The 20,307-nt window shown below is 29.3% G+C and overlaps 1 protein-coding gene across 1 annotated transcript; it reads left to right on the top strand.

Annotated features, from left to right (window-relative positions):
• The first annotated feature begins 16,901 nt into the window (after positions 1–16,901).
• LOC126551915 (zinc finger BED domain-containing protein 4-like) lies at positions 16,902–19,498 on the top strand. Its single transcript, XM_050206308.1, has 5 exons — positions 16,902–17,036; positions 17,123–17,353; positions 17,795–17,979; positions 18,051–19,134; positions 19,210–19,498. The coding sequence occupies exons 2-5, from the start codon at positions 17,217–17,219 to the stop codon at positions 19,253–19,255; spliced, it is 1,452 nt and encodes a 483-aa protein (XP_050062265.1). The 5' UTR covers positions 16,902–17,036; positions 17,123–17,216; the 3' UTR covers positions 19,256–19,498.
• Positions 19,499–20,307: the final 809 nt, after the last annotated feature.

Raw genomic sequence — 20,307 nt, 5'->3', positions numbered from 1 at the left:
TGTTATACAAACTCTAAAAAATAATATATACAAACATTTTACTGCAACAGGTACATGGAATTGGTATAACAAAATATCAAAATTATTTATAATTATAATCATACGAAACATAGATCAATTAAATGTACACCATATGAAGCTAGAATAAATACAAGCAAAATCAAATCAAATATACAAACAAATAAAACATTATATAAACCAAAGTTTAAAATTAATGATAAAGTAAGAATATCAAATATAAGCATATATTTAGTAAAGGATATACACCAAATTGGACAACAGAAATTTTCACAGTTTCAAAAGTTTTACATACAGAACCAATAACTTATCAGCTAAAGGATGGATCAAACAATATAATTCTAGGTGGTTTTTATGAGCAAGAAATTAAATTGACTGATTTTCCGAACACATTTCTAATTGAACGTATTATAAAAAAAGTTAAAGATAAAATGCTTGTTAAATGGATGGGTTTTGATTCCAGTCATAATTCATGGATATTATTAAATAATTTTTTTTTTTATATATATTTTACCTTTTTATAAAAATAAAAAAAAACAGTATTAAATTAAATTATTTTAGTTATTCATATAATGTTTTCCTTTCACTTTGAACGACACCTACTGATGATAATAATTTAAATTTTAGAAATAATTATTATCACTAGATAGCGTGGAAAAAACACCTACTGATGATAATAATTTAATTTAGAAATAATTATCACTAGATAGCGTGGAAAAAACACCTACTGATGATAATAATTTAAAATTTTTAGAAATACTTAATATCGATTTTCTTAAACATAGTGAATATTAGAATAATTTTTTTTTAATTTATAATGTTCGTATGCTAGTGAATTAATCCCATCGTTTGTTATAAAACGTTTATCATCGTTACCACTTAGTACAAGCTTATTCATTGTTTTAGAATGAACAACATGTTTATTCGATTGAATAAAATTCATGTTTCTACAAGTTTGTTTATTATCAAGAGAGATATGGTTTATGTACGCATTTAATACTTTTATATAATTTTTAAAATACATATGTTGATAAATTACATATTTTTTTACACCTTTAGCTTTTTTAACCTCATCGTTGTTTTCAGTCTTGTAAGCATATAATTTCGGTCTTAATGAAACAAATTCTTTTAAAATTTTTCCTCCCATTTCATCTTTAAAATAACCAGGTTGATTTTTATGATTTTCGCTAAAACAATAATGATCTTTCTTCAGTTCGTCGTTAGACACCGTACAGTCAACACGTTCCTTATCGCGTCTCACGAGTACCGTATTTAATAGCTTGCGATAGCAGTACAGCATACAACCTACATTACACCGTATCTCAGGTAATATGCTCGTTAATTACACTATTACCTAATACACAATAAACGCTCCGGACGCAAGGCCCAACCATCAAAATGCTAAATTCAAAACCACCGGCTTCGAAAAGCCCTTCAATTCGTAAAACAGTACAAACTAACATAGCTCAAAAACCAAAAATAAAAACACCTCCAACCAATACAACAAAAACCATCGCTAAACCCATTTCACCCAAAATAGCATCAGACCTCAAGATTCAACAACAATCTTCTTTTGCAAAGACACTCACTGATAATTACCCACAAAACCCAATTAACGTAGATAATAGTAAACAATCATTTGCTTCTACCGTTGCAAATAGCTTGGTTCCTAAAAAAGACCAAGCTATAGTAATCGATATAAACGTAAACTTGCCACATAAAGATTACATAATTGCTATCGGCAAACTAGTTCAACCTTCCAATATTCTTTTCGCGTCCCGCATATCTAAAGAACGCATATGTATATTCTTATCGAGCAAGGCACTAGTTGATAATCTAATTGAAAATCACCCATACATCTTAATACAAGAACAACATTTCAAAGTACGCAAACTATACAATCCAAACAAAAGAATCATATTGTCCAACGTATACCCTAACATACCTCCGGACGTTATCGCTAACGAACTCGCCAAACTAAATATATCTCTATGCAGCCCGATAACTTTTCTAAAGGCTGGCATACAAGTCGATGATTTTACACATATTCTAAGCTTTCGTCGCAAACGTTCATTAAACACGAAGACCTCACTAAAATTCCTACATCAATTCTTATCAATTACGAAGACACTAACTATAGGATTTTTCTATCCGACGACTCCCTAAACTGCTACATATGCCAGTCCCAAGGACATTTAGCATCCCAATGCACAAATCAAAATTATTCAAATAATAAAATTACAAAGGAAAATATTGACATGCCCAACCCAAACTCGGCTTCAAGAACAGATGATATTCCAAATATAGACAATACACCCACAGAAGCACACCCCCAAACAGCACCCTCAAGACCTCTACTAGAGCCGCTAAAGATCCTTTCTGAGCCCCCTCCCCAAAACAATCCACCAGCTTCTACCACAACATTAACCGATCTCGAAACAAATCCAAACACAGACATAATAGAAATGGAACTTGAACAACCTAGCGGCATCAAAAGGTCACTGCCAGATTATTTTTATACCCATTCCGCTCCCTCGTCTCCGATGGATATAGCTCCAGAAATAAACGAAATGTACGCTCCTTCAAACTGTGAAAACCCCCAAGGTAAAACAACAGAAAAAAAAAAGAATAAGAAAACTAAATCCGCATCATTGAAAAAATTCTTAGAAAATATCGATACCTATTTAGAACCTACAAAACATTAATTCAACGACCAACACAGTTTCAAAATCGACTACGACGCCTTTAAACATATTTTAGAAAATAACCAAGGTCCCTTCGATCCCCTATCAATCTACAAAGAATACAATATTTCTAAAGAAGAACTATTAGATATCATTTCGAAAATCAAACCAAGTCTACGAGACAACAGTATCAAAAACAGAATTACCCGCTTCACAAAAATTCTAAATGCTGAACTCTATGACTCTAACGAATCAGAAGCATGATCTTACAAATAAAACCACGTCATACAATCACACAATCATACAACCACCGCTTTAAAAAAACAAAAAAAAAAAAAAAACAAATGTTATCAAAAAACAACATAATATACTACAATCATTCCTCCCCCTACAACAACCAAGTACAATTAGAAACAATAGTCCAATGGAACATAAATAGTTATTTTAAGAAACTACCAGACGTCCACAGAATAGTCGCAGACTTCCAACCATTAGCCATCTGCCTACAAGAAACCAACCTAAATCATAATAAAAAAAATCCTTCCTCAAAAACTACAAAGGATACTTCAAGAACCGCACCAAACACGCCAGAGCCAGTGGAGGGGTATGTATCTTTGCCTCAATATCATCAGAACACGAAAGTATTCCCCTTAATACTCCATTAGAAGCAATTGCAATAAAATAACTTCAAGCAACAACAAAAAAATCAGCTTATGCAACATATACGCCCCGGATAGCACAGACCTCAATCTCTCAGACCTTAAAAACCTCATTAAACAACTACCACGTCCCTTCATGTTACTTGGCGATTTCAACAGCAGAAATTCTCTATGGGGATCCAACTTCACGGACAGGCAAGGAAAAACCATCGAAAAACTTCTAGAAGACGACTCAATAATCCTCCTCAACGATGGAAATTACACAAGACATAATGCAACCCACAGCAGTTTCTCTGCTATCGACTATCAATTACATCTCATCGTTAGGAGGAGCAATAGATTGGTCTGTACAAACGGCATACAACAGCAATGATCACTGGCCTATTACATTACGACTGCTTAAATCACAACCATCAGAAAAATCAACCCCCAAATGGCTCCTACGAAACCCCGACTGGCCCTCCTTCGCGAACAAAGTCGATAGCTTATTAACAACCAAACAATTCGAAACCCTTCTCCAACCAAACCCATCATTAGACATAAACAATATAGTTGAAACTTTCTCAAATATTATCAATGAAGCCGCCGAACTCACAATAGGCAAAAGCAAACCTCATTTTCAAAAAAAAAAAGTCCCATGGTGGAACGAAAATTGCGAAACTTCTATAAAAAACTACAAAAAAGCACTTAACCGTTTCAAGAAAACCAAACTCCAATCAGATCATATAGAACTCAAAAAACGCAGAGCAATCTCACGACAAACAATCAACATCAGCAAAACCGAATCATGGAAAAGTTTCACAGCCAGTATTAACTATAAAACATCCTCTAGTCTCATGTGGTCCAAGATCAACAGCATGAAAGGCAATAACCGGACCCAAACAAAGACTATAAATTTCAACAACAAAACTATTACTAATAAAAAAGAAATCTCAGACGCCTTTGGGACCTTCTTCCAACAAAACAACAGCAATGAAAACTATAATAAAGACTTTGTTACCTTTAAAACTTCAGCCGAAGCCAACTCCTTGATCAATTTTGAAGCAGATGACCCGGACAACCCAATCAACTCCCCTCTTACGATCATCGAACTACATACCTCTCTAAAAAAAAAAACTACTAAAAGCACCGGACCGGACGGTATACCATTTTCTTTCCTCCAAAACCTGTCTCTATCGGACTTTCGGAACAGAAAATGGATTGCCACAAGCATCTTCATTAAGTGTAACCCTTTTCTTAATAGCTATCAATGATATCAGCAAATATATAAAATCACCCGTGAAAATTGTATTATATGCCGACGACTGCAGCCTGTATCTCTCTGGATCAAACATCAAAACTACCAGCTCACTCATGCAAAAATCAATCGACAACATCAGCCGATGGTCCACAGAGACAGGATTCATTTTCTCCCCCTCAAAGTGCCAATCCATTTTATTCAATCGACAGAAGAAAACCCAAATCCTAGAGATAAAAATGCAAGGAAATACCCCCCCAACGCAAAAAGCCTCCGCCTTCTAGGATTAATATTCGACCACAAACTTAACTGGAAAGAACACATTAAAAAATTGAAAGCAACCTCTTCCCAAAAACTAAATATAATCAAATCCGTGAGCCATTTTAAATGGGGTGCTGAACGCAAGACACTCCTAATCCTATACAACTCACTGATACAATCGATATTAGACTACGGATCAATCATATACAGCCTCGCCAACCAAAATATCCTGAAAACACTCAACTCCGTTCAAAGCGCCGGCATCAGGATGGCCATCGGAGCTTTCAAATCAAGTCCAATCGACAGCATGATGTGCGAAGCTCACTGCCTACCATTGAATATCAGACAAAAGTACCTAATTACAAAGTTCGCAGCCAAAAAGATGTCTACCCCCCAAACCGGCTTAATAAGGACAATCTCAGAACCCTATCACGAACACCTCCTTAAACCGCTTTATATAAAGCTTCACGACATCCTCGAAGAGATATCCTTCAACATCAGCAACATAAAACCAAAAGATACGTTCCCAAAAATCCCTCCATGGAACATGAACCACATAGAAGCCAACACAGAACTCACCAAATTCAACAAAAACAACACACCTCATAGTCTTATTATCAATGCATTCTACGAAATAATTAACACCAAATTCATAAATTACTACCACTTCTATACAGACGCCTCCAAAACAACGAATGATACCGGTTTCGCCATTACCCACAGGGATGAAAATAGTCTTCATAAATTAGACCCTCTATCCAGCATATACTCAGCAGAAACATTCGCCATACTCGAAGCTACATTAACCGCACTCTACTCAAACCACGTTAAAATTCTCATTTTAAGCGACTCTATGAGCGCAGTCACTTCAATAGCTAACGTACATTCAAAATGCAACCTCGCCCAAAGCATTCAAAACATAATCCTCTCAACTGACAAATCCATCAAACTCATGTGGGTTCCATCTCACATCGGCATCCCCGGTAATGAACTCGCTGACGAACTGGCGATGAAAGCGGCTAGCTCCCCGGACACCAAAATATACCCGCACGTAACATACGACGATGTAATCCGCGCCCTCAAAACGAAATTCTTTACCCTCTGGCAGAAACAATGCGAAAAACAATCCAACCAAAACAATAAACTCAGACAAATAAAACCATTAATCAAAAAATGGCCGGACTCTCCTGTCAAGCTTACACGACACGAAGAGACCATGATCGCCAGAGTACGCATTGGACATACTAGAATCACCCACTCCCATCTTATGCGTAAAGAGCCCAAACCCAGGTGCGAAATATGCAACTATGAACTCACCGTCAACCATATATTCCTCGAATGCCCCACTTACCATAACGCCAGATCAAAAGCAAATATTAACACCTCCTCACTCAAAGACGCACTCGGACCAGGACAAGAAAAAAACATAGTAAACTTCATCAAGATGGCCGACCTCACAACCAACATATAAGACAAGAACCAAAGATATCACACTGCAACTATCTAATCTTCATTATATTTATAAATTAAACATGTAAACCATAGTAGGCTAATAAACATTTGTATTTGAAGCCTTTTAATTAATAAAAAAAAAAAAAAAAAATAATGATCTTTTGGATAGTTTGATGTATCAAAATACGGAAATAAATCATATCTAATATCATCAAAAAAATTAAATGTTCGAATATTATATACCAAAGAATCTGTATCCGAGTACAATAATCGTATTTTATTATTATATTTATTTTTCATTACATTATAATGAAAATCATACATAAATGTTTTCGAGACATCTAAAATTGCAGACCCTACATAAATTGCTTTATCGAGTTTGATAGTTTCCTTATGTTGGTGAATAGCCATAAGATTTTCAGAGTATATAGTTCCATCTTTAAAAGTATTTTCATCATCAATTTATTTGCTTGTTATCTGATGTAACCAGTTTTAAAGAAACTCTAGTTCGAACATTCTCCATACATTTACTAAAAACGCTACGTATTAATTATAACTTCCAAAAATCTTTTTCAAATCTATTTTAGCTTCTCTCCTCATTCTCGTACATAGTTCGATATATGAGGCCATCCATTTACTCTGTGAAAATTTGATTGCTCGATGAATTTTTACTAATTTAAGACCATTAGCAATTGCTTGTTTTAAATTTTTATAGTGTAATATATATATATTTTTTGATGATAAAGTAGTTAATAATTTTTTAACTTTTGAATTTGGAGGACATTCGTTTAAAGGTAAAAACGGGAAATCATTATGTTTTTCATGTAAATATTCAGGATAATCAATATCAACTTCTAATATATATCCGACTTTTGAATCATCAGGAATTTTAGTAACATCTATGTTCAAGTCATCAACCCATTCGAAATCTTTGAAAGGTAGCTCAGTTAACATCGATTTTCCATATAAATTTACACAATCAAGATATGTAATCCATGAAATTGATTTATTAGGATTATAGTTCAAACCTTTAATGTTTGGTATGTTTGCTTTAGCATATCTTTTAACTGATTGACAGATACCCCCTCTGATTGAGGATTCAAAATATAAAAGCATGTTATAATCAGTCAATTTTTATAATTTAAACTTAGTATATTTAAGCATACAATCGAAAGCAAATCCTGGAGCAGTCATATAATGAGCAGGATCTAGACTAAGAGTAGATAAACATAAATCTCTAAAATTTTCGAACACATCCGTTAGTATGGTGACATCAGTTTTCAAATAAAGATCACTATACTCACCCAAAGTTTTAATATTAAATACTTTCCAAATTTTTTTAGCATGAGAATAATCATTATTATTAATTTCTTCATTTTTTAAAGAGTTATAAAATGCAGATTTTGAAGGTAATCGAGTTTCGTTTAATTTACTGCAACTATCAATATACTCATAAGGGAAAACCCCTTTTCGTGTGACTAAATCAAATGTTTTATTAGAAAATAATTTTAAAGTTTCTTTAAACCTTGATTTATCTTCAAGTAAATTTTTTGCAAGCTCGCTTAATGAGGAGGCCATAAAACGGAATGTATCAACGAATTTTATACTAAATCTCGGAGCAACCTCTTTACTAAAAGATATATATTTTTCTACAGAATTTGGAATAACATGTATATTCTTATCATCAAAACCAAGTTCTCGAATTATAAAGTGACTATCGTAAGATAAGTTATGAAAAAAAATTGGAACAAATGATGGGTTGGTTATTTCAAAATTACATTTAAAACAAATACATTGTCTATATTTACCAGTAATATGACAGTGATCTCTAACTTTAAATAATTCATTTTCTTCAAAAGATAATAAACATATTTTACAAACCTTTGCTATTTGAAATTCTTTTTCCTCCTTTTCAGTCAACGTAATCATTGGTACATTAATTTGATAAATATCATTTATTTTTTTTGAAATATCAATCATATTTTCCATAAAATTTTTTGCCGCATCAATACCTCTATAAATTATTATGTTTGTTGGAATTTTAAACTGTTGCATTAACTTTTCTGTGATAATATTATAGTCAACTTTTACATAAAATGCATAACTCATAATTTCATGTAAATGTGTGATATAAGTTTTACTAGTTTTAGTGAATTCATTTGTCTGTTTAGGTTTTAAAATACATTCAAAGTCAGCATAAATAACAAATGGTATTCTAGAAGTTTTTTTATAACTTTTAAAAAATATGAATTTATTTTCTTTTCCTTCTTCAAACATTATCGGTCTTCCTAATTTATTCTTACTACACATTTTTTTATGTTCAGTTAATCCTGTTTCACCCCAAAGTTTACTTTTACATGGTTTATTTCCAAAAGTTGTAAAACACCTCTTGCAAATAATTAATTTAGAACAATTTTTAGTTTTCTGACTTCTAATAAATCTTGAAAAATCTTTAATCTAACAATAATGCGATGTTTTATGATTATTGACAAAAAATAGATCAAAATGATTTTTCTTCTTATTATTTATAAATAGAGGGAAAATAGTACCTTTATTATTTAAACTATAAACATTAACTGAAACATTATTTAAACGTTCAAATTTTTTAATTTGATTTATTGGTGTTGGGAAATCAATACATTTAAAATCTAACCCACTCTTTTTTTCAAGAAAATCAAAATATTTTTGGTTAAATCGTGATTTATTAGAACGCTTATCATATTTGGTTAGTATGGAATATTTAAAACAGTATTTATCTTTATTTTTAACATTTATAATAGCCTTTTTTCTCGTATAAATTTAGGTAAATCTAAATATGCACCTCCTTTTAATGGATTTACTAAATTGATTCTCAACTGTAACCCATCTATTGAAACAAGTGTCCATCCTGAACCTTTAGCAATAAATTCAGATTCTTCAGCTAATATTTTATCAAACTTTATGTTTAACAAACTAGCGAAATCGGATGAATTACATGCTAAAACATTCGAAGTTTTAAAAGCCACATCTTGTTTATCATGTGTTATAGGACGTGTGTAAGTAGCGTCAACGTGTAAATTAAATTTGATCGACGTTTTAATACACGATTGTCTTAACTTTAAAATTAACTCATGTAAAATATAGTTAAAAAATAATTTGTAATCTATATAATTTTCACAGTTCTTAATTATGAAAGTTTTTGAACCTTTTCTAAATCTTTCTATTTCAATAAGTCCACTTCCAATCGTGTTCATACGCTGTTTTTTTGTTATTATATTTCTGTTCATAATGAGACTGAAATAATAAAAAAAAAATTACATTAAATTTATATATATATATATAAATGTATGTTTTTTTTTTGTTTTACATTTTTAAAAAAAATAATAATAATAAAATTCTTAAATAAACAATGAGTACTTAGTTTTTTTAAAAAAAAAAAATCATTTTAGATTCAAACAAAAAGATTCTGTTAATAAATTTAGATCATCCAATAATGTACAATAATCGCTATGCAGATGATAAGCTAACGTCTGTTTTCGAAATCTAACATAACCATACAAATCATAATATTTATTAACAAGTAATATTTCATTTCTCAAATTTATTATATTCTCTTTTAAGATTTTTATTTTTTTTATATCTTGTAAAAGTGTTTTAGCTAAGTATTTTTCATATCTTAATATTTTAATTTTTCTTTTGATTAAAATTATAGTTTTTCTTTGTTCATGTTTACTTTGTACTTCCTTCTCATCATTATCATCGATTTCAATTAAGATATGGTTAAGTAAATCCATTTTCTAAAAAAAAACATTTTTTTTTTTTATGTTTTGGAAAAGCTATTATGAACAAAGTAATACTTCTATATAAGTAGGTGTATAAAAAAAGAAAAAATGGAAAATAGATTAAAGAAATAATATAAATCAGGTTAAAAAAAAATAGATTTATTTAAACAAATTTATTTATTATTAAATCTTCTAGTTGATTATTAAAATTGTGGAACGATAACGTATACGTCTATTACATTTTTCACCAATATAATAAGAAAAATTAAACTCATCTAAAACGTCCCTTTTTTCATTTCTTAACCTATCTATTTCAACTAGATCTATTATTTTTTTTTTATATAAATTATTAATTTTTTTATTTTAAGCTCTTATGTCATTTTTTTTTCTTTCTTCATCTTGATCAACACTTTTTTGGTTTTCTAAAACTTTCAAATGTAATTCTTCAATCAAAGATCGGAGGTAAACGATTTGAGGAGATTCCATTTTATAATTCTGAAATTATAGGTAAATATTTATTCGTTTATTTTTTTATTTTAAATATAAAAAGGTAATGTAAAAACTATATCTCATTTACACCACATCTAAAAAAAATAATTTGTACCACTTTTCAAGTTTATAATTCACACCAAATAAAATTTAAAAAAGGGGCATTATCTAATCTGTACTTACTAAAATTATAATTTGTAACATTGTTCACATTATTAAAATTATAATATAATAAAATGTATATATATATTTAAGTAAATTTTTGTTTAGCAATAATTCATAAAATATATAAAATCAATCATACTTAATTATAAATAAGTAAAACAAACTCTCTATATATATAAATATATTAAATAAGTAAATTCTTGTTAAGTATATTATACTATTTTTTTATAAAAAATAAAACATAATTTATAACTATTTATATCAACTAAACTCTGAAAGAAAAAGCTAGTAACTATTTTTTGTTTATATATATATATATATACCACAGAATATATTCCGTGTACATACCGTACATTTACTATAACTAAGCTAATTACCTATAACAAAAAATAATAATAACTAAAATTAAGTGTATAAGACGTAAACACACAAATATTGTTTACGATGTATCTGTGTATATGTGGTTTGGAAAAAAAAAAAATGTGAAGATATAAAATTAAACATATATTATTATTATAATAAATGACATACTTTTAAATGTTGTACTACACACTAATCTTTTTGAACTATTCAAAATGTTTCGTACTATACTCAATTTTAGGGCTGGTACAAATTACATATTTCATTCGTTTTTTTTTTAACGTGGTGTAAAAAAAAAAAAAAAAAAACTAAAATTTATTTATTTATGTAACGCAAATACATGTTATATTTTTGATACAAATGAACCTATTTGTGGTGTAAATTATGTAAAATACCATTATTAAATGGAATCATTTTTTATAGTGGAAAATTATAATAGTAAATATTTAATTTAAAGCTAGTTAATAGTAGTAAAGTAATAGTACTTACATTTCTGTTAGCGTGGAGATGCTTGAAAAAAAATATACTGGCTTCTAGTTGTAGTGAACCGGTCTTGGTGAAGATGGTTCAGCACGATTTAACGACGAAGTCCACTTTGTCGTATGTGTAAGAAATTTGAAATTAAAGTTATTTATTCACTGAATATAATAAAAGCAAGCTCGATGTATTGTTAAGTATAGAACAATGTCATCGGTCTATGCGTAAGTGAAGCTTAACTTTGTCTAATTCTTAATACTACCCAGGGACCAGAACCGGAACCGAAAAGAACCGGTTCTGGAACCGGTTAACCTTAAAAGTTTAGGAACCGTAACTGGAACCGGAACCTTTATTTCCAAAAATGAAAAACCGTAACCGTAACCGTAACCTTTATTATTATTTTGTTATTTTGGTTAGGTTAGACTAGTTTTTTGAACTAGTAAAACTATAGAAATTACTATTTTGGTAGACAATTTTTAGGTTCAGAAAAATAAAAGTCAAGTTTTTGACTTTTTGTGTTGTACCTAAACTTAACTTGTTAGTTGTTATTCGTCCGTCGTCGACGTAGAATCATAGAGACGTAACAACTAACAACACTCAACAGTAAACACTATCAACCAATTGATTATTAATAGAAATAAACCACTAATCGAGTGAAAATATATACTAATAAGTAATAACTAATAATACGGACATATTATTATTCAACATTGAAGAACTAAAAATAGTAGATAAGAAAATCCATTCTATTTCTATATCCCTTTCAGCCCGAAGATATTTTTTAGCTTTATAGTAATGTGGACCTAACCCACATCATTGTGCGTATTATTATGCATACAACTAATGGCCTCGGATTTATTTTATTTTAAAATGTATTGTGACCTATCCCACACAAACGTGATGGTTAGGTGAAATATTTTACATATAATTTTGGGAATGAGTTACAGTGTTTAGGCCTATACCACACGATTGTGCATGTTATTGTGTATAGCTTAAATTATTTTTATCAATTTCTATTAATAATTTCATGGGTTTTTTCTTCATTTGGTTATTCCTTCAATATGATACATCTTTATCTCATTAAAAGTCATTGTATATTTTAAATTATTCTATGTTTTACACATGATATACATAAAATGTTGTAACATTTTGATCGGTCGAGTATTTTAATCAGTTGTCGTCCAAAATTAGTGCGATAATATTGTTCTTCATTTACCCACATATTTGTGCGTGTTCGGATTCTACGTGTATTACCACCGTACGTTATTGCGTTAATAATTTTTAATTTCAATTATTACTTTTGAAATATGCGTCGTGCAAAGTTAAACGCGAAAACAATTGAGTTTTTGGCCACATTAAGTGACAATTCGGATTTAGATTATGGAACTGATGACTCAGATGCCGACCGTACTTGGCAACCCCAGAAAGCTCAAATAATAGGCGCATCTGATTTTTCGGATTCGGACGAAGAAGTCATTTTAGCAGAGACTGAAAATTTACCAGTTGTCTCTTTTTCGGATGAAAATCAAACGGTTTCACCACCATCGCCTTTAGAACAACAAATAGATCAGAATCAGGTTCCAAATCTGTCTATACTGAATACTGGTTGGAGTCAAAAATCATTCATTGGAAAGCCGTTACCAGGTAATAATTATGGACCATTTTTACCGATTAATATTGGAACTCCACTAGATTACGTAAAAAAATATCTTTCTGATGAACATTTTGAGGAAGCAGCATTATTTACAAATATGTATGTTATGAACAAAACGGGCAAAGAACTAAAAACTACTGCAAATGAAATAAAAAATGTGTATGGCGTTCATGCTATGATGAGTGTATTTAAATACCCTCGATTAAAAATGTATTGGGATAGTAAAGGCATGTGTTTTGGTCCTATTTCACAAGCTATTACGAGGGACAGATTTTTAAAATTACGCTCATCTTTGCACTATGTTGATATTAATAATCGGCCGGCTGATAATAACCGTTTTTGGAAAGTACAACCAATAATTGATCGAGTTCGTAATGCGTGTAGAAATATTCCCCGATTAGTTGACTGTTACTCGGTTGATGAACAAATGATTCCGTTCACTGGTAGATGTCCAAATAGACAATATGTTAAAAACAAACCGCGACCCACAGGCTTAAAAAATTTCGTAATTACTACTTCAAAAGGAAAAGTAATTGATTTTGAAATTTATCAAGGTATCGATACACCATTTCAAGACAAATCTTTGGGGCTAGGGCCGGCAGTTGTACTTCATTTGTCCCAAAGTATTCCAGAGGGCTCAGTTTTATTTTTCGACCGATACTTTACAACAGTTTCGTTATTAGATCGGTTGCTTAGTAAGGGAATAAAATCTACTGGTACAATAATGTCTAATAGACTTAAAAACGTACATTTTAGTCAGGATAAAAAATTTCAAAGAGGTGTTTGGGAGGAGTTCACAAGGTGTGACAATCAAATATCTGCGACCAAGTGGAAGGACAGTAAATGCGTGACATTGATTTCTACTGCTACAGGAGCAGAACCATATAGTATAGTAAAAAGATGGAGTAAAACGGAAAATAAGGAAATCGAAATACCCTGTCCAGATGTTGTTAAGTCATATAATCAGTATATGGGGGGTGTTGATGTTTGTGATCAACAAATGGAGTGTTACCGTACGTGGATTAAAACTAGAAAATGGACATTGAAGGTTGCGTTACATTTTATTGATTTAAGCATCGTAAACGCATGGATGGAATACAGAGAAGACGCACAAAAATTACGAAAACGTAATAATGATATTATGGACCTTATGCATTTTAAAATTTCCGTCGCCAGGGAATGGTTAACTAAATCACCAAAGAAACGTGCGTTTACATCTGAAGAATCAAATTCATCAGACACCGAGGAAAATCAAACAACAATTCAAAGACCTCAAAACTATAGAACACCAGTCCCACCAAAAACAAAAGTGAACGATGGATTCGAGCATTGGCCAGAAGTATGTAACATACCAAACCCAAAATGCTGTAGGATGAAGGGATGTAAAGGCCGGTCTAGAACCAAATGTACGAAGTGTGATATTTACCTATGTCTAACTGCAAAAAAAAATTGTTTTAAGATTTTCCATGAAACGTAAAAACTTTTTTTATTAATTATTATTATAAAGTAATATAATAGTAGTAATAACATATTTTTAAGAATCAGTGTTATTTATTTTTAATTTTTAGATTGTTTTAATTTACAAGTCAAGTAAAATTTATAATTCATTGTAATTAGTTAATTATTTTATAAATTTAAAATAAACAGTTTTTAATATGTAATAAATGATTAAAAGTACATAAGATGTATTAGTTTAAACCTAACCCACACAAAAGTGTGGGTATTATATTTCACTGAATATAAATCTAATATTTTTTTTAACAGTTGTTTTAAGCTCTCTATAACTAATAAAGTCTATGTACAAAATATTATGAAGATTGAAAGACTTAAAATATCTCAGGTCTGTAGGGCTATATTAAATAACCAACATAAATGTGATAGTTAGTCTTTAAAAAGATTTAAAAAAATATATTTTTCAGGCAATTAGTTGATAGTTATTTACTGACACAAATGTGAGGGTTAGAGCTGAAAGGGATATGACATTATCGACGTGCGCCGACCTGGCACGGCGGCAGTCAGCACTGGAGAGGTACGGTTGCCGGTTGGTATTGTGTTTTATACTTTTATACAGTTTGTTGTAATTTTGTAAACTTGTAAATACTATTTCTGAGTTTATGCCATTAATGACTTGTGTAGTTGTGTAATTGTGTTACATTATTTTATTTAAAAAAATTAAACATGGGTCGACCAATTAAAAGTGCAATTCGAAACCATTATGAATATGATAAAATCAATAACGAGTCAAAATGTAAAATATGTTCTGCAAAACTTAAAGTAAGTATCTATTATACATTATTAAACCTTTGAACTTTAGAACCTATCTCAAAGTTAAAAAAGTTATGACCTAGGTAGGTAAAGTCCTATAAAATATAATTGTTTATGAAGTAGGTATTACCTAATCAAATGATTATGTCAAAAATAAAATTGTTTTTTTATTTATTTGAAAACTGTCAATAGGTATTTGAAAAATTGAAAATAATAAAATATACTATCCTATTTTATCCAATTAACTTCTGATAATATGCACAATAAGTTAACTCAGAAGTGTACAATACATATAAGTTAATCAATCAACTCCTATTTAGGTACCATTAATCTTTAAAATATCTTCCTATATTATACCTAAGTTATTATATAAAAATATTGTAACTATTTGTTTGAGACGTTTGATTTAGGTTATTTTATTCCATTTCATAGTAGGTAACAATTATTATGGAATATAAATGTAATCTAAAAAAAATATATTTGTATTATTGTATTCAACTATTAAATGCATAAATATAATAAATTGAATATATAACTTTACTATTTAAACATACATTTGCTGATTCTTATTTCTTATGTAAAATATTTCAAAGTTTTTATGTGAAAAATGAAATTCAGATTATATTAACTTTTTAAATACATACACATCTGGAATTTAGTCATGGTTTTTAATTACTTTGTTGGTTTTTATATTTTGTATTTGTATTTTTTTTTGTATAGACTAATCATGGAACAAATTTGAAAAAACATTTAGAGCTACATCCAGATGAGTATGAAGAATTTATTAAATCACAGGATAAAACATTTATAACTACAAAACCAGACAAAATTAATGCAAGTAAATTCAAGCAAACTACTCTTCAAATGACTCCTGGAATAAGAGTGAATCATAGTATGAAAACTCTAATCGACGGATGTGTGGAAATGGTGACAGTCAATGGACGCCCATATTCAAGCTTAAATGATAGTGGATTTAGAAGAATTATTGACCCAGTTCTAAATGAAATTAAGAATAGCGTTTCCTTAAATTCTGACTCAATTGGGTAAATATTCATAATCATATTAATAATAAATTTTATGTTCATATTAATAATAATAATAATGAGATAATAGTTCTTGGTTGATATCCATAACTTATTCACATAACCACATATTACCTAATAGTAAATCTTATAATCATATATTCATATTACATTCCCAAAAAATAAAAAAAAGGTAATCAAATGAGCCTTGAGGAAAATGTATAGACTACAGAACATACTATTCTACTGTCACTGTACACCTAGATAAAATACATTGAAAACATGCAAGTATATAGCAAGTACTAGATATCTAACTTTTATATATTTTATTTCAGAAATTATGTTCGTAAAGAAGCTTTGTTATTACAAAATGATATAAAAGCAGAAGTGAAAAATAAACTGATTTCTCTTAAAGTTGATGCTGCATCGAGAATGAACAGAGGGTTCCTTGGTATAAATTTACAATATTTTTTTGATGGTCATATTAAACTAAGAACTATTGGTTTATTAGAACTCACTGAAGCCCACACTGGTTAGTACAAATTATTTATAGAATTTATAGTATTTTATTTACATTATCATGCAATATTTAATAAAGGTTTTTTTAACTGAATGCAGGAATTTATTTAAAAGATGTGATACTTGAAACATTAAGCAAATATGGAGTACACCCAAAGCAATATATACCATCACATCGGACAATGGTGCTAATATGATAAAAGCTGTAGATTTAGTTGAAAAAGAAGCATTTATTGAGTTAGAAAATGAGCCAGAGTCCATGCTGTCTAGTTCAAAAGAAAAAACAAATTCTAATCAAGCAGATGATACTTTTGACAGTGATAATGATAGGTAAGCTATTATCATTTATAAGTTCATAAGACATAAACTAAAGACAAACAATTACTTAACCTAAATATAGAGTTTGATAGTTTTATTTTCAAGTTTTCAACATCCAGTACTAGTTGTTTAGGTTTTATTACCTCGTGTGATTTAATGTATTATAAGTTATAATTATTATACTATTATATTATGTTATAAATTATAATAGTATAATATTATTATTATTAAAATGTATTTTTATTTTAGATGTTTTTTTGAATAATTAGTATTTTTCATTAAATTGCTAGAAAACTATTTTGGAGTGTATTTTTATTTTTAGTGCACATTTAAGGTTTTTAAGTGTATATAAGTGCTTGCATATTTAATAATATTTTTGATTTATATGTTCTTTGTCATAATTTTAACTAACAATATTTAAAATTAAATATTGTCATTTATAATATGTTTCAGTGATTATGAAAATACAGACTTAGGTAAAATAAATAATGATGATATCAATGATTTACTTGATATAGTTGATAACAATGAATATGATGACCTGGTCGAAACAGATTCGGAACAACAAAATGAGTACTGTGAAGCTATTCTTCTTAATATTGAGTCTCAATGTGTTGGAGATATTTCAATTTTTACTGGTAAGTTGGATAATCGGATTATCTTACAAACATGATTTACTTAGTTCAATTTGATTTTTTTTATTCATTAGGTATGAGATGTGTTTCACATACATTACAACTGGCAGTCATTGATTGTTTAAAAGAAGCCAGTGTCAATGCAGTTTTGAACAAAGTCAGAGCCCTTGTAAAAAAACTACGGAATCAAACTTACATGTATTTAATTAAAAAAGAAAAACTTAAGACTCCAATTCTTGATTGCTTAACAAGATGGCATTCAACCTGTGATATGTTGGAAAGAGTACAGGATTTAAAAGTGTTCATCAAAAACATGTCTGCAAATGATAAAAAGCTAAAATCATTTTGTCTAAATTCCAATGAATGGCAGCATGTCGAAACAATTTTTAAAGCTTTATTACCAGCCAAAATATGCACAAAGAATCTACAAAGTGAACAGCTTACTCTTACAGACTTTTATGGAGAGTGGATTGCATGCAAATTCAAAACGGAAGCACAAAATTCATCGTTTGCTCAAAAATTATTGCAGTTTATGATTTCCAGAGAAAAGTTCATACTCAATAATAAAGTTTTTGTTTCTGCTATCTTCTTGGACCCGCGATACAAAATAACATTAAACGAAGAACAGTGTTTAATTTCCATAGAACATTTAATAAAAGTTTGGATTCAGTTAAACAAATTGCAGAGTGATGATAATGATAATTATGATATAGACTTAAATAATCAAACTTCTATAGATGAACATTTTGATAACTCTGATTCGGACTCAACAGATGAAGTAGAGCAGTTCTTGAAGTCCAAGTCTACCGAGATAGAAACATTAGAAACATTAGAAATAAATTCTTCACAAACATCTGTCATATTCACACAAATTGAAACTATACTGAAGAATTATAATATTCATCAAAAACGAATAAATTATAAAACTGATATACTCAAATTTTGGAAAAGTATGGAATATACTCATCCGGAATTGTATCAATTAGCTAGTGTTGTATTTTGTGTGCCTGCGACTCAAGTCAGTGTTGAAAGACTTTTCTCAGGTTTAAAATTTGTGCTGTCTCCATATAGAACTAATATTAGCTCCAAACATTTGGAAGACCAGTTACTGATACGTACTAACAAACTTTTTGAAAAAAAAGAAAAACGACTACAGATGTAAGTTTATATTTTTATAATATACTAAAAATTCAATATAATTTTTAATATTATGTTTTATGATCATTTTCACAGATCTGAATTGGAAACAAACACATCAATCAAACGTAAAAAAAAATAGATTATAATATATTGTAATATTATTATCATTATTATTATTATTTTTTATTTTTGTATGTTTCTTAATATATTACAATAAGTATATTGTCTATTAAGTATTAAGTTTTTTTCTAGCAAAACACTTTTCTGGTCTGTACAAACCACAAAATATAAATGTTACAAATTACAATATATTTTATACTATATAGTATATACCCACCTACCTACAATGGCTATAACAAAATATAACAATAGCCAGTGTCAACTTTGTCTTCTAATTACAATTAAATTAAAATTAAAAATATATATTTCATCAAATCATAAATTTCACAATATTACAAATATGAAATATTACTTACTATTTTACAAATTTTTACTATGTGATGGAATAAAATATCTTAACTTAACCCACAGAATTATTTACATTATTATCTTATTTTCCTATAGATCCTAGGCTAATATTTATTATTTATAAATATTATATATTTTTATAATTATTTTGTAACTATTACTTCATAATACCTTCTATTTTCATGAAATAATTACAGTTTAAACAAGAATAATTAAAATATTTTATACTATTTTTTTAAATAAATCTTTAATAGTCAGAAATTAGAATTAACCGAAAATAACCGGTATTTTTCGGAACCGATATTAACCGGTTCTAGAACCCTTATATTTTTTTAGAAAACCAGAAAGAAACCGAAACCCTTAAACAAATTAATTTAATAACCGGAACCGGAACCGGAACCGAAAAACACTGTAGGTTCCAGTCCCTGATACTACCACAACCCATTTTATATTAAACTATTTGGGAGTAGTCCCCCAAAAATATACGTACGTGTCATGGTAAACAGGAAATTCGACTAAACGTTTCTATTTCATATTTTACTATAACCAATTATTTAAATACATATTTTTTTTAAATATATATATATATATATATATAAACGATTATTAAAACTATGTTCGTAATCCAATTATTTAATATATTAATATTTATTATTCTAAATCTAACCAACTAATATCAGCTCAGGGCAACAGGAAAGAAGTAATGTAATATGTCAGATTTCT

The sequence above is a fragment of the Aphis gossypii genome, chromosome X (genome assembly GCF_020184175.1).
Source record: "Aphis gossypii isolate Hap1 chromosome X, ASM2018417v2, whole genome shotgun sequence".
Classification (NCBI taxonomy): domain Eukaryota; kingdom Metazoa; phylum Arthropoda; class Insecta; order Hemiptera; family Aphididae; genus Aphis; species Aphis gossypii.
The sequence above is the reverse complement of the archived record's forward strand: the minus strand, read 5'-3'. Positions and strand labels throughout refer to the sequence as shown.

Excerpts from the sequence above, each read along its gene's own strand:
- LOC126551915 (XM_050206308.1), top strand. The coding sequence starts at position 17,217 with ATGATAAAAGCTGTAGATTTAGTTGAAAAAGAAGCATTTATTGAGTTA. Across the intron at positions 17,354-17,794 it reads TTTGACAGTGATAATGATAG|TGATTATGAAAATACAGACT; the intron begins GTAAGCTATTAT and ends AATATGTTTCAG. Across the intron at positions 19,135-19,209 it reads AAAGAAAAACGACTACAGAT|ATCTGAATTGGAAACAAACA; the intron begins GTAAGTTTATAT and ends TCATTTTCACAG.